General features: G+C 34.5%; 1 protein-coding gene across 9 annotated transcripts in view; it reads right to left on the reverse strand.

Moving 5' to 3' along the window:
• LOC113227547 (phosphatidylinositol 4-phosphate 5-kinase type-1 beta-like) overlaps positions 1-25,622 on the reverse strand; it is a 72,634-nt gene that overhangs the window by 20,001 nt on the left and 27,011 nt on the right. For 6 of the 9 annotated variants that reach the window (XR_003310209.1, XM_026460493.1, XM_026460490.1 and 3 more), the window contains exons 12-17: positions 25,545-25,619; positions 9,868-9,900; positions 5,758-5,991; positions 3,482-3,701; positions 2,313-2,407; positions 1,629-1,750 (exon numbers count right to left, since the gene is read on the reverse strand). Coding sequence is in view for 8 of the 9 variants with exons in the window: in XM_026460493.1 (XP_026316278.1) it covers positions 1,629-1,750; positions 2,313-2,407; positions 3,482-3,701; positions 5,758-5,991; positions 9,868-9,900; positions 25,545-25,619 (779 nt within the window). In the remaining variant the exon portion in view is untranslated. The remainder of the gene's footprint in view (positions 1-1,628; positions 1,751-2,312; positions 2,408-3,481; positions 3,702-5,757; positions 5,992-9,867; positions 9,901-25,544; positions 25,620-25,622) is intronic. The other 3 variants (XM_026460495.1, XM_026460496.1, XM_026460492.1) reach the window with 2 other exon arrangements.

Raw genomic sequence — 25,622 nt, forward strand, 5'->3', positions numbered from 1 at the left:
ACCTACTGAGTGAATCAGTAAAGTAGATCTTTAAGACAACATTATTTTTGTTTCATCCAATAATAGCAACCCACTAAATATCAGTTTACAATTCCTAATTAAAAATCCGATTACAGTCGACTAATGCAGTATCTTTAATATCACGCGACATTAGAACTTATGTCTCTTGAAATACGGTCTCACCTTGTTGTTATACGCTATATTATATTATTATGTTAGTAAAGGCAGTGATACCTCCACCTGTGTTAGAAAAGTGTTTAGATACAACTTTGTTAAAAGAACAAACTCTATGAAGTCGATTCGCGCAAAATTTTAATTATAAAAAAACATTTAATCATTCAAGTTACTGAAAATATAGCAACACATGATTACACAATATGGTATTTGACTAAAAAAAATTGCGTTTCAATAAATTCGTAAGAGCGTGCTGAAAATGTACTTATTTGAAATTCGTTTTTCGATATCTTAAGTAATACCGAAGATATTTATTTATATATCGTTACATATAAAAACGTTGTATATAAATATATGAAACCCGGAACGCTTCCGCGGCCGTCTCTGTGTCGCCAGAGTATTAGCGTTTTCTGAATAAAACTCACTAATAAATAAAAAATAAACTGCACACGTAAACACATTTAGCGGAAGAAAAAAGTGAAAATGTACAATAGTAACGTTATATTTAAATAAATAAGAATTAAACATAAAGTATCAATTTAATTACCATCTTTTAACATCGACTTAGTACAGCCTTGTTAAATCTTTATTGAAAAAAATTGACATTTAACAAAACGATTTATTTTAGATTTTGTAAATCCAATCATTTAACATTGATTATTTATAGTTTAATAAATAAAAAAATACACGAAGGCAACATCAAGCTCGAACCACTCAACAAACTGGTATTTATAGAAAATTAAAACAATTATTGAATGAAAAAAATTCAAGTCGACAATTTTTTTTTATTTTCCTATTAGACCTTAAAATCAAAAATTAAAATAACCGGCCAGTGTTGAAAAAACACTGCATTGTTTTGGATATATTGGGGACTTACCGCATTTCGCTAAATGTCCTGGAAACTACACAGGAAAAGCAATATATAATAATAGGTTTATAATTAAAGTTTTTCACTTTAAGCCGCCATTACGGTTGTTATGTTACAAACTATAATTGTTGTTTTTTAGAAGTTATAAATTGTTTAGAAATGCCTGTAATTATTTTATTTTTTAACGAATTTCAAATCTGTTTGCACATTTATTCATATCTGTTTTATTGCTAACAAAAAAAACCAAGAAAATTATTTAAAACTCGTCAAATACCCTATTGAATTTATAAAAGAAATAATTCGGCTACCCATTTGATAGATTACGCAGATCGACAAACTTAACTTTAGAATGAGTGTTAGTGCAGTGTGGTTAGTAACTGTAGTAACTAACTGTCATTTTGACGTTATTAGCACTGGTTCAAGTTAACGCCAAAGTATAGGTAAATTCGTCGATCCAAAAGCAATTGGCGATTAATGATTACTTTATCACTCTCAAATTTGATATGAACTTACAATGAAACGTGTAACTTCAAGGAGCTTGATCTAAACCACTACTCAATCAATAGACAAGGTTAATAAGACTCACCACTTCACTGGTGAGGCAGTTGATAGTGTTGGGTGGGAGCGTACGCGCTGGAGGAGGTGGTGGGCGGGGGGACCGTCGTCCTTCGGAGGGAGTAGCCCCGCGCGCCGGGGTAATGGGGTAACCTGTTAAATGACATTATAAACCTCTTGCACAGAACAAATCAATAAATAGAGCAGAAGTGGTTAGTTAGCATCACACGAGTGTCAAAAGTAGCCCTAGTTACACCTACTTGAGCTCAGTTGCTTTATTGTGTCATTTCTTTCGCGTAAATTTTCTCGCGTCGTAAAAAATGCCTTATTGTGCTGTTTTGGAGTGCAAAAATGATAACAGCACCAATAATATTACCCATGGTGGTATTTCATATCATCGGTAAGTCTTATTTAAATATTTTTTTTAATTTTCTGTTTATCAAATGTATTTTTTGTACTGTAACAAACGAAAGTAAACATTATCCCAGAGCAATATGGTCGAGTTTTATCTAATGGAAAACTAAGTAAACATCTCGGTTTTGTCCACGCTAATAGCGAATAAAAGTTAAGCGAAAAAATTTCTTCACGAGAGTTTTGTCAATTTTAAACTTATTTCATCGAAACAAAGTTCATTGTGCAATGTTTGCGTTAAGGAAGACAGCTGTTGTCGAGAAGATTCGTTCAGATGTAAAAAATAACTAAAGTGTACATTTACCTTGTTCACTACTGCTGGACTCCGTGAAGCTGGGCGTGCCTTCCGTCCAGGTGGGGGTGGAGCCCTCCACAGACGCCGGCGGCGTCCAACATACGCTGCACACATTCAAAGGTGAATGAAAAAGGAAACAGTAAAATAGCCTAACGTGTACATACGGCACAAGGCACAACCGTTTAGCTTCTCTAAGTCTTTACAATTATGCAAATTTTAATTACTACCTTGGACCAATATCTCGGGAGAATTGGTAATCTATATGCTACAGATCGTAGCTCTGAAAAAGCTAAAAAAAAATTCCGTTGTTATATCTAGATGGCGCTGATCAATAGCCTGGAAGTAGTTTATATGGTTACCTATTAGTAGTCCGAAATGACATTTTCCAGAAATAACATTTGCTCGAATTTTCATAACCTCGAAAGTAATTTTGAGAGGAAAATGTTTTTCTTTTACACCTAACTTAACCTAACTTAACTGAACCTAATCGTGTCTTTGCGATAAACATCCAATATATCCTGAAAGAACAGCGGTTTCGTTGTAATACGGTTTACTGTGTAATGAAAATTCGAACAAACGTTATGTCGGAAAAAAAATATTCGAGTTTGTGATAGGTTACATTATGTAAATTGTAATAAAGATAATATATCTAACATTGAGGGGTTCCATTCGGTGGTGTGGGAAAAACAGCAAAACATCTAATTACAAAACAAACCGAATCACATTTCATCGGTTATTAAATGTTAAACGATTGACGACACCCATCAATTGTTTCGAATTCGGGCTGCTCAATCGGAGCGCAGTTGTCACAGCAATGATATGGCAAAATAGTTTTCAAACAAATTAAATGACATGTCGTCTCTATTTCTGGTTATATACTCGATGTTGAGTAATAACACAATAGATCATGTTACTGCTAAAAAAACCTGCACATTGTTGACGATGTTTTTACGTGCAATAACTTAATTGATTTGGCTGTGTCTGCTGTTATTTGTAACAGCTGTTACTTTCAATTCAAATCGTGGTAATTTAAATGAAGAATCATTGCAAATTGAACCTTCCAAGCGTAGGCGGTAAGTTGCTATTTAAATGAAGTCTTTTTATTGTTGGATGGGTTTAACAATGAACACAATGTCATCGTCAGTGGATCCAGATATTTCAAATAATTCCTAATATACCTAGCTTCATTGCTCCGTGCGTTACTTAACGCCGCCGGCGTCAACGCAAGCGATGACGCGGATGACGTCGTCATTACGCTGGCTGCGCTTGATGCGCCTCGACGTCGCCCCGACGCACTGGACGACGTTGTTGATGACGAGTTTGTCCGGCTTGTGCGCGCTGGAGGATGCTCTTCGAATGGCGGCGGAGGTGTTGAACAGCACGATAGAGGCGCGCCAGCTGGATGGGCAACTAGCGTTACTAGCTATTCTAGCTTAGTCTTTCGTTAACAGGGGATAATGGAAGATGAATTAGTTAAATAAATCACATGAATGAGATAGCTCTATATAGGGAACAATGCAATAAATTTTTCTATATACATTTTAAAAGATGTGTGCAAAATGAAACAAAAAGGCAAAAACGTCATAAAATTTCTAAAGAATAATGAAACACATGAGCGTACAAGGGATGCTGATATAATGTAAAACGTGTAACCGTTACCAAACTAGAGTTAAGACTTTTTGTACAGTCCCACTAGTTAGTTTATAGACTCAGTTACGTTGCAGAATTTTACAAAAACTAGTGACAACACAAATATACCATTTCAGGGTAATATGCGACTTTACAAAAAAATCCATATTTTAAAGTCATACCAATTTATAGTTACTACACAGAACTAACTATAAATATGATTTGCAATAAGCTCTAAAGATTATTAATAAATAAGCATGCAAATTAGTAAAAATACAATGGATAATATAGAAGAGGTTGTAAAAGTAAAGGAGAGAGTGAAAGCATAAAATCTATTCTACACTCCAGTACATTCGGCAAAACATAAAATAAAGCTGATGTACAAGATTTTTTTAGATAAGTACTGCAGTTCCAATATAGTTTGACCTAAAAACTAAGCTACAACGAAATCACAACACATCTACGAAGACGATACAAAACATAAACAGATGATAGAATTTGTAATTTTTGCCAATATTTCTTCATGCACAATTCGAAATTAAAACAGAACTTTTATTTTTCTTCCTCCGAGGTTTTATCATTTACAAAACTTCTTCAATATCTTTTTTCATCGTATAAATCTTTTTCTTTTCCGATCTTTTCTTAAAACTAGACTTCTTTTTTCTTGGCACTTTCTTTGGCACGTTTGAAACAGTTGTTTCTGAGAATTTTTTTACCTTCTCCTGTACATTACCAGTTACTTTTGATATTTTAGGTTTGATATCTGTTTTTAACGTAAATATTTCAACGGAACTTGTGCTGCCTTGAGAAAATTCTATAGATTCAAAAAGTTTTTTCTTCGTTTCCTTTACCAACACTTGCTTTGTTAACTCCATCTTGTGAGATCGTTGACTGTCTTGAGACGATGAAAAGGAACTGCGTCGCGAACTATTTTCAGAATCAGACTGCACTTTCCAAATATGTTTTTGGAACATGTCTATATTGGTTGTTGCTTTCTTATGACATGCGATATCTTCTTTATTGATTCCTTTAGAATGTTCTTCTGAATATGTCTTGATTTCAATTTTGGGTTTAAGTTTTTTGTCTTGAGTGCGATTTTTATCTCTTTTAGATTGATTAAAATTGAATTTTTTTGAAATTCCAGATATAATGCCACTTTTACCAACGTTTTTAGCTTCTGTAGCTTCTTTTTCGAGGTCTTTTTGTAAGTTTTCGGATTTGGTCGTTTTTTTCAGAGTTTTCGCAGCAGATATTAGATCTGATGATTTGACATTATGAACGCTAGCTCTTTCTTTCAAGGTATCAGTCTGCGATTTTGGTTTAATTGGCGATTTAAGCGATAGTTTTTCACCTATTTGGTTGACAACTCCTTTGATGAATTGCGATGGACTTTTCGATTGTCTTCCTCTGTCAGGATCGGTCTTCTTCTCCCCAATTTCATCGTCTTTGATCTCATATATAACGATCCCTTCTTCGCTACTAGATTCAGTAAATGACGTTCCTTCATATTCACCAGAATCCAAATGTTCCGTCACAATTTTATCAACAGCAAATTTCGCCATCATGTTACGTTGTGCTATCAAATCTTTTCCTGGGTGAGATCTCTCTGTTATACTGTCAGCTTCTTCCACATAATTAAGGAAAGAATTAGATGAAACTAATTTAGTAATTTGGACTGAAGTATCAGATATTGATGGTGCTATTTTGCACGCATCCGATGGTTTAAATTTGAAATCATGCCCATAGAACACAAAATCATCGTCACTACTTGTAATTGGTGTCTGAGGAGGTATATCATTGACAGATATATTAATAGTATATTCACCTTTGTCGATTGTTGATTGGGAGTTCCCTCCCCCTCTTTTGGCTTTAGGGGAACCTCTAGGAGGGACTGGAGGTGGTACCCTTTGTTTCTGTGAGCCTTTTAGTACTGCTGGGAAGGCTACATCAGGGTCTGATGATGCAGACTTTGGAGCGGAAGTGGTTATCTTAGCTGCGGTTGCAACTGGCGAAGTTACTGAAGTAGGAGTAATATGCGCAGTTACGTCTGACAATGATACTGTTTTAAAAACAAACAAAAGGCTCAAAGTTGTGAATTTTTTAATTCGGCACGAAAAAAATACTCGAATTTCGTGTATAAGATTTTTTTATTTCAAGAAAATATTTGGCACGGAACAGGTCAAGTATACAATAGGTATAATTTAATATATAATTGTGCAAGTTTAAAAATCCAGTATGGCATGTTTGTAAACGTGTTTTTTCGTATGAGCTTGACAGTACGCAAAGTTTTGTTTTGGTGCAATTTTTTTTAGTGTCCATAGTGTAAAAAATATTTTAAAAGTTAAAAAAAAAATTTAAAAAGGGAAGTGTAATTAATTGGCATGCAAAGTGTTAAATGAAGAATGTCACCCAATACAAAGTTTCCGATAGGTTTGAGCAGCATGAAAAAAAAGGTATAGGACGATAAGGTTACCGTATTTATTCTAAAATAGGGTTTAAAATATATTTTTGCTACTCTATTTTTACATCTGATTGATAACCGAGGAGGTATCTTTTGACGTTTGACTATGGTATGACATTGGCAACTGATTGTATTCATATAAAAACGTCAAAAAATACACGATAACGATACAAAGCATTACTGTTAAATAAATTGTCAAAAAAGGCAAAAAGCGTAGCAAGGCAACGAAATATTCTTACGAGCGTTTAAGGAAATTTAAATTATTATTATTTTGTATTTACAGTAATCTGCCCGATTTTATTACTCGTGAGTGTACTTTGATTGCACTGGATATCAAATAACGACCACAAGTAAAATAATGATTTTATTTTCTGCCGTTAGATGGCGCGTTAGTGGGTAATTTTCAGGTTAGTTTTATATACCTAATGTCTTTAGGTAGACAAAAGTAACCTGAAAATGATCCAGCTACATGTAGCTCCATTTTAAGTGCACTCAACATTTAACAGGTCGGGTTTCATTTAGCCCTTTTTGTAACCCCTGCCCATTCTAAGTGAGCATTTATGGGGAAATTGCGATTTTTCAGATTTACAAACTAATGTATTCTAAAACCGTGGCCTTTTCACGGAGAGTAGTGTGTAGTGAACTTGCAAAGCCAGTCAACGTGTACACTTAAGATTGTCATAGGGAATTTTAATAAAACGCAATTGCCCCACAGACGCATTTACCCCATAGCGTTATATTGTCAATTAGACAATAGAAACACTGCACGGCAACTGCAAATATGTTTAATAATAATTTATTAATAACTACAAATCAAAATCTCGCCACACGCGTTGGGAATAATTGTGCGTTATTTATTGTCACTTATTTCTCTTTACTAAGTAATTAGTAGATAATTAGTTACCAACCATACAGTTGCGCATACACTCTGCTCTGTGTACGTGTGTAGGAATTTAAAATGTGACAGAATTTGAAGACTTTTGATTATTCGATAAAAATATCCGATAATTAGTCAAGCTGATTCATGGCTTTTTCGTCACTTTAATTTTTGACAAGAAAATTTTGTCAATAATGACAAAACTAAATACAAAACATACGAAAAAAATCTTGGGGGAAATCGATTTGGTTTGTAGCTTGTTTCTGACATTGACATTTGACATGTTTGGATAATACAAACCATGGTACGACATTGCTAGCGGTAGCATTTTATTGTTCCAATTAATTTTATAAGTACCAAGATACTCCGAACCTTGTACTTAGTAATGTAGAACTTAACTGACGGCCATGCTCAAGTTACAAGTAAGTCATCCAAATGCGAATAATTATACAGGATGCCCCAAAAATACCACAACAGAGAGACACTGTGGGTAGATGAGCTCTACATATATCTACCAGAAAAAAATAATTTGAATTTTTTTACAAGGGTCTCGAGGGTTCAAATTAATAACTTTATTCACATTTAATGGCATTACTCAGTAAAATATCAGTTGCAGTACTTGGAGAAACTATTAAGAATACTCGAAATAGAAAAATTCCAACCATCTGTAGCAAAACCTGGCAATAATAGCATAAAATCCAACAAAAAGTAGTTTTTCCAAAAAGAATAAAAAAGTATCTCGAAAACCAAAACACTTTTACTAAGATCAAATTATTTTTTTCTGGTTGGTAGGTAGCTCACCTACCCACTGTATCGCTCTGTCGGGGTATTTTTGAGATATCAGTATATATATTTTTTTAAATTGATATTTAATTATTTTTTTGTGAAATTACTCCACTAGTTTGTTATAATTGTTAATACAAAGATGGAACACTCAGAAAAAATTCCTTCAATCCAGCCGGATTCGAACCGACCAAGTAAGCCACGGAACGAACCCGCGGACCTCACGAATTTTTGTATGTGCTTGCGTCGTACCTTTGTATTTGGTTTTTCAACGATTTTTTTAGAATCCGACCGGATCGAAGGAGCTTTTTCTGAGTGTTCGATCTTTGTATTAATAATAATAACAAACTAGTGGAGTAAATTCACATAAAAATAATTGAATATAAATTCAATAAAAATTTAAATACAATGAACAGCGACATCTCTAGCCGGGGCTGGTAGCTGTAAAGGTGACGAAATATCATAGATTTCTCATAGATGGCGCTATGGCTAAAAGTCGTTGAAAAACCAAAAACAAAGATACGCCGCAAGCACGTAAAAAATTCGTGAGGTCCGCTGGTTCGTTCCGTGGCTTAGTTGGTATAGCGTCTGTCACGGTATGCTAGAAGTTGTCGGTTCGAATTCAGCAGGATCGAAGCATTTTTTCTGAGTGTTTGATCTTTGTATTAGTAATTACACCAGTATATAGTTCAATTTCATAACAGAACTCTGATAACATCTAAAAATAAAGCGTCACGCGGCGGAATCGCTGAACATCAAAGGTGTTGCGCTACTGTGCAGAAGATATTGTAAAACTGTGTAATAGTGCACTATTTTTTAATCTTTAGCAGTTTATTTTTCGAAAAGCCGAAGTTCTACTATAAGGCAGTTGGTGATTAGTCCCAATATTCCCTTTAAATACTGTGTTGGATATGAATGAGCCCCACCGGAATGAATTCAAGGTGAAGTCATATGTTATGTTGGAGACGGGAGACATATGTCCTAGTTGCATCAAGCATCTGGTAGTTTTGCAAGCATAGCCCGGGAAAGGTTGAGTGGGAGTATTTTGAATCTCAATGTTTTGTTATTAAGGTGTTTTTAATTCTACCGGCAGATTTAACCAGTACAGGAAACGTGTGTAGACAAACTATTTTCACATTAGTGTAATGATGATTTTTTATATCGATACCAGGATACCGGTACGAACGGAAAATCGATATATTTGCCTAAAGGTGCCCTTGACGTTGTCAGATTGTTCTGAATAATATACCGGTATGCAATAGTTACAAAAACCATAATAATACCGGATAAATGATACCGATACCATAAGGTCAGTGAAACCATTTCTTGAAAATACAGATTATATAATTTATACCGATAGTATTTCAAGTACAGGTACCGGAGTAAGGTCAATATAACTATATTCCAAGCCCTGATTCGCAAAAGCAGTAATATTACGCACGATATTATTTTTGAGAGTAAATTGACAATTTCAAGGAAGACTATTTTGTTGTGCCTTACTGATTTTACGAATAATGTTAAGAGAAATATTTTGACATACTGTGATAGCACCAATATATTTTGATACTAAATGGAAGTTTTAAAACGTAAATTTAAGTTGTTTGTACCTGCAACTCTAAGCAGGTTTTTGAATAAAGAATTTAAAAATAAATAAATGTGTTGAGACTAAAATATGAATTAACAATTAGTGCACGTTAAATTAATTGAAGTAAGGTTGGTTTTCATTTATTTACGTTTACGGGGACATTAGGACTAACACCAACAAAAAACAAGATTTTAACGTGATATGTTTTTGTTTAATATCTATTTCTCACCTGCTTTGACGCCAATACCGCTAGAACTAGCGCCTATCCGAGCAGCGTGTAATGTACAAATTTCAGTTACGTAAAAACAAATATCATGGACCTGATGATGATGAGATTCAATAAGCTAAAGAAAAACGAGCTTATCAACATAATTAGTCTTAATTGCCATCTAAGGGAATGGAAGCAACGTTTTGCAAACATAGCACATCGAGTATATAACCAGAAATAGAGACGAAATAAGGGCTATCCATAGCTGGCTACTCATCAGGTAAATGGGGCCTTATATCATTTTTCACATTAAATCACAAATTACAAAACTGAAATAGTGCAGCGCCAACAACTGACCTGTGTGTACGTCTCGGCATATTCCAAAAATATTCTGTATTTATTGCAATAAAGATAATATTTCTAACAATGGGGGCTGGTCCATTCGATGGTGTGGGAAAAACAGCAAAACATCTAATTACAAAACAAATGGAATCACATTTCATCGGTAATTAAATAATAAACATGTATTTTTTTAATTTTTCGTCCATTATAGCAAAGTTCAAGTTAAACTGGTCGATTCGGGCTGACCAATCTGAGCGCAGTTGTGACAGTAATGATTTGGCAGAATAGTTTACAAACAAATTAAATGACATTTCGTCTCTATTTCTGGTTATATACTCGATGACATAACATAATGAATTGTACATAGTTATTTTTACTTGACATTGGCAAAATCATTGATTGTTTCGATGGGGCCATAACATTTAAAAGAAGAATGCTATTAGTCGTCCCCTACATTGACCTTATACCTATAGACCTATTTATTGTAGGTCATAAATAATTACAACCACAGAAATAACATTATGTTTTTTCGTGGTAGCGTTAATTTGCCGCACTGATAATTTGTACTTTTGGACCCAGGTGGCACCTCTATTTACTATTGATATCAAAGTTTTTGATAACTGTAATGTAATTTTAATATGCTTAATGCAGGTCAACCGATTAAGGTTGAAGAACACCCAGTGGCATTGACAATCTGTCTCTGATTACTTAGAACTCTTCTACTTGGATAGATAATATGTGGGAAGAATTATGTAATAAAAATTTACAGATCATTTCTCAAACAATCTGTCAAAAGTTATCTGTTAACACTTGTGTAGGTGCATCATACCATATAGCGTGGATGGGGCGCTGGCCCCCTATTTACGTACCAGCCGCCGTAATAATGTACTCTCGCCAATACCTTTACAATTAAGAGCTTTAAAAATCGTCGCCTTACTTTCTCAAACTCGTATCTTAAAGCACAAAGTTACTGAAATGCTAAAAATGGATTGTATATACAAATTTTGCAGGTTGATTTCACATCACATCTCCTTCATATTCACACACTGGCTTTCACCTATTCTTAAAGTAATGCATCAAAATTAACATCCTTGATAAGAAATTTAAAATGAATAGAAAGATTTGCCATCTCCTGAACAATCACTCTTTATAAGATACCGAGTTTGAGAAAGTAGGCATCGAAAAGTGACTTCAGTAAGCCAGATTATATGAAATATATCCATTCGCCTTCTACTACCAACAACCACTAGTTTTATTCAACAAGCCTCAAAATTAATAATGATTATCTATCAAAACTTTGCCAGATAATTTGTAACATAAACTAGTTATCAGTTTCAAATTTGACAGATAATAAATAAGTCGATGAAATTATCAGTCAAGGCCTGGATAGATAATTTGTAGAATAACTTATTCTGTCAAAAGTTTGTTAGACAGATGTGATTTATGTTAATAGATCACAATTTTCTATAAACAGATCGCAACGACAATGCCACAGGGTTGTTTTATTTTACGCGTTAAACTGGTATTTTATGGAGTTATTGTAGTTTTTATTATGCAATTAATAAAATATTGAACTCATTAATTCATTCGGTCAGTAAGAAAACGAACATTGAACGACAAAAGTCAATGCTTAGCTCAATTAGGTCACAATTTACAATTCTCGGAACTAATATAATTACTACTAATATAATAAATTATAATTATATAATAAAACACCAATGATGCGTAGTAAATAAAACGAAGTACTTAATAAAAAATATTTATTACAACATCTATATTACATAATTTTGGTCGAAGCAAATACATAACAGACTAAAGAACATTGTGATTACATTGACCACTATACATTTGCGCGTCTACTTTTATTGAAGTACCCCGAAAAGTACAGTAAGCTTCATCATTACCTAATCGCACTTTCAATAGAAAATTAAATTGAATATAAATTCAGATAGCTGATTTTAATCAAACGTGAACACTTTATGACGTTGACTGTACATTGCGGTACACTTGTGCGTATTAATATTATATACAAATGTAAACTACACGTAAATATATTTCAACAAGCATTCGGTGAATTATTTGATTGTAATTATTTAAGTTTTTTTTTTAAATATAGCACTGTCTTTATAATTATGGTCCTTCAGCTAAATAACTGCCGTATCTAACATTTTTGTAGTAAGGGAGTTAGACATAGTATAATAAGATCATAGCATAATTTCTCGATTTTTGTGGGTATGATCTAGAAATGGAAATGAAATGCGAGTTTGTATATACATAACGACACAATTTTAAATCAAAAAATTATAAATTGGTACAAAAATATCGGCTGCTAAAGTAAAACCACGTAAGTGACATTTTCCACAAAAAGTCTTTAATTTAAAAAAACTACAAACTTAATAAGAGTTTAATCTGCAGAAAGATGGTGAATTTCTTAGAACTGGAAAATGTCACTTATGTGGTTTTAAAGCTTTAAGCAGGCGATATGTTAAACATCGAGTGAACTCTTGAATTCTATAATCAATATGGTGCGAGCAACCCGCGGTATGCAACTCGAGTACACCGCGAGATTATTCAAATGTGTGCGAGCGTTTAGTAATAATAATAACGCACACACTCAACATAGTCCCGCACTAGGGAAACCCTGTGTCGCGAGTGCCATAGACACACACCCAAACTCACGAGAGAAATAAATGTAGGCCATACAAATCGACCTCTCCGAAGTAAAGTATCGTATGTCGAAATTGCCAAGTTTACAGGGAAGCGTTTTAAAGTTCTGACTTTAGCATTTCTTTATTCGGCAAAGCTCGTTACTCACATAGAGTATTATAAAATCCTAGATATCGGTTAGATGATCTATGGTGATCACTCTTTCAGTGAATTCAGAACTTTAAAACGCTCACCTGTAAACTTTACGTAGGAGGGGTCGAAATATTTCTCCCGGCCGGTGGCAGTCCGGCATGGTAACCGTTCAGCCACGGAGGCAGTGCGTCTGTACAAGGCGCGTGGCGAGTGGGCACACGTACAAGCCGTGTCTTGTTATACTACGGTCAAACTATCTGTTAGTTACTATGATTACTTTTTACACTGCAAGTGCTTTGTTGTATTTTTTAAAAATATTTTGCGAACAACGAATGAGGCGTGCAAGACGTGGCAGTAGAAAAACCACATGGCTTCAAAATCTTGCAGAGAGGTTCAACATGAGCACTACATTACACTTCCGAGCCTCAAAATCACGGGCCCCAGTGGTTATAGTAGTAGCCGACCTCCGGTAGGAGATGGCGGTCCAAGAAGAATGTTAGATGCGACCTTTAGTTAGATAAAGGAACGGCACGTATCTAGACTGCTAAGGGACATTAGTTTAGTGGGTTACAAAAACTGTCATAAATGCAATTAAACAAAAGATAGTGAAGTTTCTTGTTAAGGTGTCTTTAAATTAAGACGCTCATAACAGCGCTGGAGTGACGCCACAGTGGCGCTGTAGTCGCGCTAATACTAATTTTCATACAATATTCTCGCAGAAACGAATATTTCACAACTTCACTATCAGTATGTAGAGTAATTTCAAAGATTAAATGATATTCGCAAAATGTTATTTTTTATAACGTAATACGGGTCAAGTAATTTTACAATACATTATCTCAATTAATTTAAATTTCGTTTATTAACGACATTAAAAATGTCAAAATAAATAATTCCTATAAACAATTTCATTATTATGTCTACAATTCAGTAACAAGTTGACAATTGCTAAAAAAATTTAACACAAAATGCATGCAGATAATGTGGAATTTCCAATGATTACTCGAATTAATATATTGCTCCTATTTTTGAGAGTATTTCACTGTGTTCTATATACACTTCCGGACACATAATTCGAGCCACCACGCATTTTCATTATTAAGTGCCATAAGCTTAAACAATATGTGATTGATCAAAAACGTAGTACGCAAATTTGGAACTAGTATACTAAACGTCTTTTCCATAAGTCCTTGTTGGTAATTTGGATTTGCAAAACCGGGGGAAAATTTTTTCTTCGATGATAACACTGTTTTTGTATTCTAGCCATTTGCGACAAAAATTCGGGGTGGTTGGAATTATGTGTCCGGGATTATATATACATAATCTTGTTATATATTGTACGAGATCTGATGCAAAAGAGTTCGTCTAATTATACATTACGCAGATTTTTTTTTTTTCAACTATTTATTTCTTTGAAAGACTGCACTAGCAACAAACAAGTAATACAATGTAGTACTCTATTAAAGGGTCAGTTTTGCACTATTGAGGAATAATTTATATCCTGGATATTACTTTACAAATGCATTACGAAAAACACTTCGTCTTGTTCTCCTCAATTGATGCAAAATGGTTCGTCTACGCCTAGCGTTCAGCCTTATTATATTGTTTTACAGAAAAAATACATAAAACGCAAATTAAAAATATAATACGATCGTCATTTAAGGTGTCAAACGGTATAAAAAGGCATGTTTCAAATATTTTTTTATTATTGTTACTAATTATTTTAATCAATATGGGTCGTGGAAAACCTGTCGCCGAAGAAGTAAGAAATATTATACTCGTATTATTTATAATTTTAATTTGCAGTAGAGCTCCTTGTGTCCACCTTACCTATTTCTGCCGCCAAGCAATAATGCTCATATTACTGCGTTTCGGTTTCGAAGCGTAAGGGTGCTAGTGAAATTACAGGCACATGGGACTGTCAACCTATGTCTGAGGGTGACGGGCGCAGTGGCAGTGCTCTTAAAATCTTTACGATTTAAAGCTCTGAGTGGCACTGCAACTGCTATGGAAAAAACTTATAATAACGCACACACTCAACATAGCATCGCACTAGGGAAATCCTTTGTCGCGGATGCTATGGACACACACATAGACAACCACAAATTATACACAAATATTTCTCCCGGTCCGGGAATCGAACCTGGGACCTCTGCATCGTGTAACTGTTCGGCCACCGAGGCAGTTAATCTTATGTTTGAACGTTGTAGGAACCTTTAATAATAAATTGGAAAAACTATGGTACCCGAGCAACAGGGCTCACCCGTACTAGAAACAATTTAGAAAAGTTAACTGGAAATTATACTGTATCTGCATGCGTTTTGTGTTCAATTTTGTACGCGTTGAACCGTCTTTAACGATTACCACTCATGGACTGTGGTAACCAGACCCTAATTCCAGAGTAGTAATCATTACAATTGATGTATTTACATTGTAGGAGTAAATCCCCTATTATAACGAGGAATGCCTCGTGTAGCGTGCCAATAATAACTGCTGTCAGTGCGGTGTTGCCAAGTTAGTGGATTTACCACTAAATATGGAGAAATAATAAATGATGCCCGCATTTTATTTTTCACTAAGTTATTATTGTAGCAGACAATTTTCGAACACGAGGCTTTGAGATTTTTTTATGATAGACAACTTGGTCTCAATGTGGAGTATTTTCTGTACTGTGAGTACCAGAGCAAGAGTCCAGAACACCCAGACGAGAACTGAAACTAGCCCTACTGGGAATCGATCCAGGGGCTTCGCACATCTAGCACACACAGTGCTAATCACTGTTATTTTTTACTGTTGTCTTTCATTCCTTAAAACCTAAAGACGGAAAAAACCACTGCTGTCCATGAGTCCCTAAGTCACATAATAACAGCAGACTGTAAATGGTAAACATGCTAGTAGTAGTGCTGCGCCTTTTTTTATATGATTTATACAGGGTGGAAATTTTTAATGACGTACTTATCACGATTAGTTTCAATTCAGTCTACAGGGACTCTCATTCTGAAAATGTTTATTTTTTTAAACCTTTGGTATTTATGATTATTATTCCTCGTATATTATGATGACTAATCTAAAGTTGGTTGTTACGAAAGACGAAATGGTGTTTTTTTGAAAAATTCTAATGAAAATGGATATCATTAGAGACACGCTGTTTGAATTATGATTTAATATAGTTTCAATAATAAATAAGTACTGAATTAGGAAATTTTAATTTCAATCACAAGGAAGCAACAGTACCTTTTTTCTATTTGGCACCAATTAATTATTTTTCTTTTTACCCTCTTCCCGAAGACGCTGTCCGAAAAGCTTTTTAGTAATAAGTTTGTCTTTAATGAAACAGCCAGCTTACCATGTAAGACGAAAGACAGTATGATGGAATTGATAAAGGTGCCTTTCCGGCTCATTGTTAGCCTGTATACCACTGCTTTTAGACTAATTAATAATAATAATAATGTGAAACTAAGGAATTGCCTGTGCTCTTAGTACTAAAGGAATCTATTTTAGGGCACGTTCCCATTATGTCGTAACGTTGTATTCATCGTTGAACGACTGTCGCGTCTAGCCTGTTCCCACATCACGACTATATGTCGTAGACGTTTATTTTATCGTTAATTTATGTATTAGTAATTTAGACTGTCGTATCTGGCTGTTCACACTAGATCGTGACGACACTTTATCGGTTCACGGCAGCGGCGTTGTCGTTTGGACGACAGAATCACATTTTTGTCGTGACGTTTTATTTATCGTCAGACGACTATCTGTCGTTACGACATAGTGGGAACGCGCCCTTAAGCCTCATTCCCACTATGAATTTGCCGGAAAACTGGCCCCCGGACTAGGTGTTCACATTATGCCTCAATCATGTCTCGATTATGTCTGCGGTCTCGGAAGAAAACCGGATACTGGTTGTCACCTCAGTTGAATTCAGACCGAATACCCACCGTACTGTTTTACTGTACTTTGCGCCATGTTGTAACTTAAAATTTTTATCTTTATATTCATCCACAGTACAGATCTCTCTTAGACAAGAGTAATTAAAGATTCTGTGTTTATTTCCATGGAGCAAGACTCTTCTGCCGGAGGCCCGCAGTGACAAACGCTCCATATAAATTGTATAGCCAGTGGCCTTTCCGACAGTTTTACCGACCCGGCAAATTCGCCGGCATAGTGGGAACGAGGCCTTAGGGGACTACTAGGTACACCAAAACCAGAAACAATTTAGAAAAGTTCATTTCCCAAATTGGTCCTACCGGGAATCGAACCCGAAACCTGCTCGTCCAGCATTCACAGTGCAAGCCGATGTCGTCGCCACCAGAGTCGTCAAACTTTTGACATATAAAATATTAAAACAATACTTTTATTTCACCTATAGAACCTTTAACATAAATCCGGTTCAATTTAACATGAGTCCAATTCAATATGCGTATTTAACTATACAGCAAGTCAAGTCAGTATTAACGTACCTTACTAAAATGTTAAAAGAACATCGTTGTGAAGCTAATTTCACATCTTTGTAGTTGCTAGCGATAATAATCATTGCAGTAAAATTATTTAGTATAATTTAATATAGTTTGAATAAAAGAAAATTAGTTAAACTCGCATAACTGATAATTCATAGAAATAGTGGTTTAAACGGCAATATTGAGCCGTAAAGACAGCGTCTTTCGTCTTACACGGATATGCTGCAGGTCATCCCAGCTTGAAAGACAAGGTAAAAATAACCTTCCGCTGTTCATAGCAAAGCACAATTTTTAGTTTTTCAAGGGTATCGCGGGCCAAAACTACTATTATTATTTTTTTGTAACAACTTCAGCACAATATGAGAATACGTACGTGACGTCATCTAGTCACGTGATTATGTAATGTCCATTATGCGTTTACAGAAATATGGAGTCAAAATACTTTGAACCTTAATAGAACACGCAGCACATCATTCAAATACATACAAACTAATTGACTATGATACAAAAATACGTACATTTTTTTAACATGTTTCAAGGCACTTCGTCTGAACAGTTTGCAGAAATAGCTGCTGAATATGTGTTTGTTTACCTTTAAAATACACATATTGGTGTTTAAATACACCATGTAACACGATTTTTGGTTCTGGATATTATTATTATACTTTTCTTTTAGCTCTAAACATAAATACATGAAAAAAACTTTATTTTCCTGCAAGTACTTTGCTTTTATGACCATGACAAGGAAAAGTTGAAATTTGCACACAATTAAGGAATCGTACAAAGAACAATAGCAAAATTAAAAGAATCTAAGTCTGTAAATAAAATAATAAATAATAAATAACGCACACACTCAACATAGCCCCGCACTAGGGAAACCCTGTGTCGCGGGTGCCATGGACACACACATAGACAACCACAAATTACACCCAAACTCACGAGAGAAATAAATGTAAGCCATACAAACATTTCTCCCGGCCCGGGAATCGAACCTGGGACCTCTGCGTGGCAGTCCGGCATGGTAACCGTTCGGCCACTGAGGCAGTTAAATAAAATCTAATGGCTAATTAGTACGTAACTGGGCTGAAATCTGTAACTGTGACAATGAAATTATTTTTAGCACCTACGTATGGATATGGTTCATATTTAGTTCACGTAATATCAAATGTACTGATTCGATCGATTTGTAATAAGAGATCAACTACTTAATTACAAAAAATAAAGTAGGTAATTCATTCTCCAAAACGCCACGAGAGAAAATGGCAAAACTGACAAAAAAGTTACCGAAATCAGGGACAGATGGCAAGTTTCACAAAAAAAAATATTTGTGTCCCGAGTTACCAGTGCAATAGAATGTGTTCTGCATGAATGAATTCAGCTTTTTTGTTATGACTTAACTTGTGCCTTTTGATGCCATACCAGTAGAAAAAATAATTCTACTACTAACTGTTCAGTTTCTTTTAACTCTAGTTAAGGCCTCTGTAGTTTACTCTGATATAATAACACACGGAATATATTTTATACAACTACGTAACACATAACCTCCAAAACTTCCAACTGTAAGTCCTGACTTCTCAGAATAGTACCCAAAACAAAATTTGTTCAGGAATTTCAACTCTATATTTTCACATATTTTTCATAAACAGACGCTTACAAATTATGTCAACAAAAATGTGTATGGGAGTTGCCATTGTCCTTTTCAGGTTTCTTTATCTTCATTTAAAGACAAGAAGGGAATTATATTTCAAATCAATAGTATATTTCAAACAAAATTCTACAAATTGATGACAAAGAACCTAGAAATATGTAGATATGCGAGATTATGCAAATATCACTACGTGTACTCTGTTCAACCATTTATTTAACTTTTGACATATGCATGCCTCCGAAGTCCTGTAATTACTGACATACAACCATAGACAAAAAATGCAATTATTTCGTGGACTCATTTTATTTTTAAATTTTAGTGAAGCAACGTGCTCTTTAGCTCCGATATTTATCAAGTCAACAAATATGTTTTTTGATAAATTTTGGTACCTGTCTAATAAATTATAATGAAATGAACTATATTATAAATAATTGTAATAAATTCTTATTGTTTATTATAATGAATCGTCGGATTCTGCTCTATATGAACGGGAATCATCACTAGAATCCTCATTAACAATAATTTTTAATTCTTGAGTACACAAATTGTCAAACGCAACATCACGATCCCAATCAGAAGCTCAAAAAGATTTGAACCCGTTCACATTTACGATTAAAACTTCTTCATAAATAAAATCTATTGTTATAAAAAATCGAATCAGAAATGCATCAGGACGTCACTAATTCATTAGAAGTTAAATAAAAGGTTGGACGGAGTACAGCTATGTGAATGAACAGGCAGCTCTATAACAGCTACAAAAGCAAAGTTTCATGGGTATAGTCATTGATCTACCAATAAATGGACGTCGGGTTCGCGCTAAAAAGTGTCCGCACCTATATATAGCGCGTTAAAATATACAGAGCGTCAATCGCGCAACAGTCTTCGTTTGTTCGAGTGACAGCGCGGTTGTCAATCATGCAGTACCATATAATAATAACTAGTAAAAATTACTGCAGCAAACTGTAAAAATAGGATTTTGTATCATATTTTCACTAAACAAATATATTGTGTTATCATAGTTCTCATTTCAAAGTGTTATTTTGTACAGTTTTATAGTATTTAATTTATATATAAATGACTCGTAAATTTAAATTAAAAAGCACACAAAATAATCAAACACCTAAGTGTCCTTTTTCTACACATTGCACGCGCAAAAGATGGAAAGAGACCCATTACGTCAATTTCAAGAAGCTTATATAAACTTCTTGGTCATTTTCAATTGTTCGAACCACAAGCGATTTAAATATTTAGAACAAAGAAACTATAGAGTCGCTTTGATTTTAATCTTATTTTTAAAATGATACGTTAGCAATAACTAACAAAATATTGTTCTACTCGTTTTACGGCTTGAGATTACCTATCAGAAGTCAGAAAATACATTTGCCCGAAATAGCGTTATCTCGAATTTTCATAATAACAAAATATTTTTTTAGGAAAATTACAAAACAAAAGCTAATTTTGTCTTTGTGAAAAGCATGAAAATTACTCGAAAGCGTAACGGTTTTATTATAAATCGGTTTTCGGTATTACGGATATTTTTTATTTTTTTACGGAGTTTACGTTTAGTTCGAATATCGGTACATTTCTTATAGTACACGCTTATTTTCACATTTGTAGTAACATTTGTATGTATGTACTTGCCCAACTCTTTATTATTTCTTTGAGTAAATTTGTACAAAATTCGATGTAATAATATATATAAAAATTAATTATACTTAGTATAAAAGCTACTCCATTACTCTTGTGTTCAAGTAATTTTCAATCGAAGCTAAATATAGTGCATTTTGTTAAATTTCCAGTAGAAGCTGAATATGGTGTTTTTGGGCCCTTAAATTGTTGCAAGCAAAATTAGGCGGTACTGTAATGACGTTACAATTTAAACGAAATGTTTTAGTTTTTTATATTTCGTTACACGTTTGTATAGGTTAACTTCGGACATTTTTTTCGTGGTTTTTGTATTCAACCCGACGTCCATTTATTGGTAGGTCAATGGATATAGTTATTCTTTTCTACATATTTGATGCTCAGTTAAGCAGAAACCAATACCGTCAAACCAAAAATCTTTTTGAAAATTTGTTACATGGAGTTATTCGTAAGTCTTACAACCCTTCATTTGACATCTTTCACTATCATTGATGATAATCAATGTTTAAAAACATATGAATTAGTCAACCAGGATATCATGAAAAAATACATCTTACTTCTCTTTGGTTTAACACCCCTGAAATGGAGTTTTGTAGCTTCGATTGTATGATTTAAATAAGTTTTTCACTTCTGTCCTTGCCATTCACTTGAGATTAGACTCCAATTTTCATAATATTCCGCTCGACAAGTTCTGGGTGTAATTGAAATCATTCCACAGATCAATTACAAATTACAACTTCTATAATAAATCCTTGAATAAATAACAGTCTATCTTTATCCAGCAAGTTTAGCATGAGCCGAAAGACAAAAGGCTTGTCTTCTGTCTAGGCGTGACCGTAGTGCTTTCTAATGCTATTAGCAAACTAAAGAACAGTGTCTTTATTCTCGCGACTTTTGTCTATCCGTGCTGATGCTAAGCCTGCAGTTTTATATACCGTGGTTTCTCATTCAAAAAACATTTTGTCAATGCTGATTTTTTTATGGTCCTCAATGAGCTTTGTCTATCGTACTGCTGAGGTAAAGTTACCATTATAATATAAACGTTTAAGAACGGAGGATGAATTCAAAGATTGAACAAACATCAAGAAAAATTCCTAGAATCCGGCTGACTTATTTGTCAAACAGGAGCTATTGCTCTCCCATTCGAGTTACGAAACGAGTCCCCAGATCTTACGAATTTTTGTACATGCTCGTTGCAGATTTTTTAAGTTACTTGGGCCAAGGAGGCCTGTGGCAAATCAATCTTTATAGTCATTTCAAGCAAGACCTAAATGTCATTTAAACAAAAAATCACGATATGCAATAAATCCTTTACCACATCTTACTACAGAAGACTTATATAGTTCTACATTTTCTAAATGATTATTAGGAATTCTTCAATCAGCTGGAGGCACAACTATGATAGTACTTCCACTATCTTTTCCTTTGTAAATTTCAGAACTGCCTATATTTTTTATATACACAATATCTTTAACGTTTCCTTCAGATTCCGTTTGTTTGATAACCCTGTCTGATTTAATTCCTTTAACAACCCTTTCGAATTCTGTTGCTTGTATAACCGTTTCTGATTCTGCACCTTTAATTTGCCTCTCTGATTTGGAATCTTTAATATATTCGTCTCCGTTAACTTTGACTACAGACACATGTTCATTTGTCTGTATTTCCTGATCTCTTGAAAGAACTGGAGAGTTAGATTTTATATAAACAGTTTGCGTCGATCTTACTCTGCGAAATCTCATATCTTTTGGTAGAGTTGAAGAATCCCGTACCTCAACAGGTGGTAACGTTCTTGTTTTATAATTTGATGAAATCGTACTTTTTGACAAGGTGTTTAATGTTATATCGTCGTGGTTCGTATTAGGCGTGCTTTCGCTTTTGACTATACCAATGTCGGTGAAAAATTTCTTAAATTTCTCAACAAACGACGGTGACTTCGCTCTGTTGAAGCTACTTGACAATCGCTCTATTGAGTGCTCTTTAGAACTGACTTCGTCAATCTTTTCCGGAATGTTGGACATGCTTTTATGTTTTTCTAGAATATTTGTTCGTCTTTTCAAAAACTTTTCGTCGTCATCATCGTCTATGAAAGGTATATCTTGTAAATTGTTCTCATTTCTTGTATCGACAGCGGCGTCTTTCAAAATTTTGAGATTAAGAGTATAAGTTTGCGCGTCAGCGACGTATATTTGTGGTACGCTAGTACTGGTATTATCAGTTTGTATACCACTGTCAGCAAGACTTCCATTTATATGAGAACTGCCCGCCCCGGTACTTAGGACTTTGGTTAATTGGTCAGAAATAGATTCCATGTGTTCATGAATTGCGCTTCTATAGACAGTATCAGCGTAAGATGTACTCGGATCTCTAGGCATTAGATTTGAAGTATCAAAATCAATTCGTCGTGGAAATGTTCGATCTCGGTCGATGACTTTAAATCTATCGGATAATACGGAAGGATATTCAGTAGTCTGAGGTGGATGGCGTTGGTTCCACGTCGATATAGTTGTGTCGGTAAAATCGCTCATGCTAGATCTTAACGAAGACCTAGGTGATATTCTAGATTTTATAAAATCTGGATTGTAGTCCTTTATAGGGCGACTCAAGTGTTTTCGTCCTGTGCAAAACAGACGATTTTTTAATTAATTTCCTGTTGTTTTGTAGTAATACATTTCAGTTCATTTCGCCCCAGTAGTGTTGGGACAAAACCATGCGGCGTTTTTCGGATGTTTGTTTCGGATACGTTCGGGTTTCGGGTATCACACACCATCACCGATAGCACAAAAAACACGACACACTTTCTTTTTTCAAAACGGGCAAAACGCGCGACAAATTTGGAGGTATCTCCAATTTTTATTCGTTTCTACGTAGAGGTTAAAGGGGTTGAAAAAAAAAGAAAAAGGGGGTCGAATCCACAACACTAAAGGGTAACATACACCAGAAAAGGATAGGGTGGGGACAAAACAAACTGAAATGTATAATTATATAGGTTTGAATAAAATAATATCCATTTGCGTTTAATAATGTTAGGAATAGGGTTTTATCTACTGTTATTAAATAAAAAAGAGGTTGTTAAGGTTGCAACGAATCGACAGTAAGAATAAATTAAGTATTTAAAAAAAAAATCAAGCAAGAACTCATGCAAACTTAGTATTAAACATTAATCATGCAAATACATATGTTTAACAAAGTTAAACTTTGTAATTAAAAAGCATTACCAAATTACATATTTTTAGTTCACATTGTTATTTAGGAAATCGATATCACAGCCGGTCTCATGATCTTTTCATCTAGAATAACTTGGACAACCAATTATGCTTTAGTTTATACTTTCACAAATCCATTAATATACAAGTTTATTTGTAAAACACTAACAATCTCGCAGGACTTTATTACTAACATCATAAAGAACAACTGTTGTTTCATCATGACTTTAATGATTCATAACATTTTACTTTCAAAGAAAAACAAATTTAAATAGAATGCTTACGATGATAACTCTGTGCAAAACGCAAGAGCGTGCACGTTACACGTTTGAACTTACTATAGTAAGTTTGTCTTTTTTGAGGACGAAGTAGCACGACATTTGCAGGGTTGCCAGCTTTCATAAAATTTTAAGTAGTCATGTACTTGCTGTCGACATTTTTATCGATAGATAGTGAAAGACGGTAAAAATTTGGCATAAATGTCTGAATTGTGAATGTTACGACGTTCTAATGATTACTAATTGCATTATTGCCATCTTTATTCTTAAAATATATTAAAATAAGAATAAAGAGTTGGCCTACTAGTATCGAAATCAATTTTTATTCACATACATTTTAATAAGAACACGTGGTTTTGATTATCTACTCCACCTGTAGGGCTAGCACGACAGGGTGCGACTAGCGCGAGAGCGACATGAAGTGCGAGATACTGTTATTCTCACATAAAGATCTCGAGAGCGAGCTCGAGAGTGAAATTACAGGCACATGGGACTTGTCAACTTATGTTTCAGGGTGTCGGGCCCAGTGGCAGTGCCCCTCAGATCTTTGTGATTTAAAGCTCTGAGTGACACTGCAACTGTTATGGACAGGCGTGACGCTTTCCACCAGGCACACGACTTGCTCGTCCCGTCACTTAGTATTATAAAAAAAATCTGTGCTCAGCAGTTGTACGAATGACAATTTAAATGAAACAAGTTCGGTTATTAATTGCATAAGCGTAACCAACATTCAGTCGATAGTCGATAGAATATTTATCGACAGCAATCACTAGCTGCTCGCAAGTGGGCAACACTTTTGCGTAATGGTCATTTTATTCCTTCTTCAAAAAAGGTAGACTATACCTTACTACCAGATATAGATCTAAAAAATGTTAGATGGTACTACAAAATACTCGATTGGTAAATTTCATGTTTCGTAACAATTGTAATACAAAAAAATCGACCTTAACAGTTTTATTGAAATCGGTTATTGGTAAGTGCGCGAAACCGGATTCACGCCCTAGTTTGCCACCCTTAGAGGTGGAATATTTTCTTCAAATTTATGTGTAAATGATTGAAATACCCTCTTTTCGGTTCGGAAATCGGTTCACAAATGCCATGATTAATGGCGTAACATATAGATACAAAAAAATAGTCGAACTGAGTACCTCCTCTTTTTTTTTGAAGTCCGTTAAAAAGTCACGGAACAAAAATTATACTTTATAATGTTCGTAATATAGTCCTGTTCATATTTTACAAATAACCTTGTACACGGTTCACTTAAACTTTTTTTGTCAATTCTCCTCAACCTCAAATAAGACCTAATAGCAAACTTAATAAAACATACCTGACGTGTCGATTTCTTCCTGTGGTCTAGATGGCTTCGCGATGCTCTTGCGTTTCGACGGCGAGTGTTTCAGGGCTA

Source organism: Hyposmocoma kahamanoa, unplaced genomic scaffold (genome assembly GCF_003589595.1).
Source record: "Hyposmocoma kahamanoa isolate Upper Pololo Valley unplaced genomic scaffold, ASM358959v1 211, whole genome shotgun sequence".
NCBI classification, from domain to species: Eukaryota; Metazoa; Arthropoda; class Insecta; order Lepidoptera; family Cosmopterigidae; genus Hyposmocoma; species Hyposmocoma kahamanoa.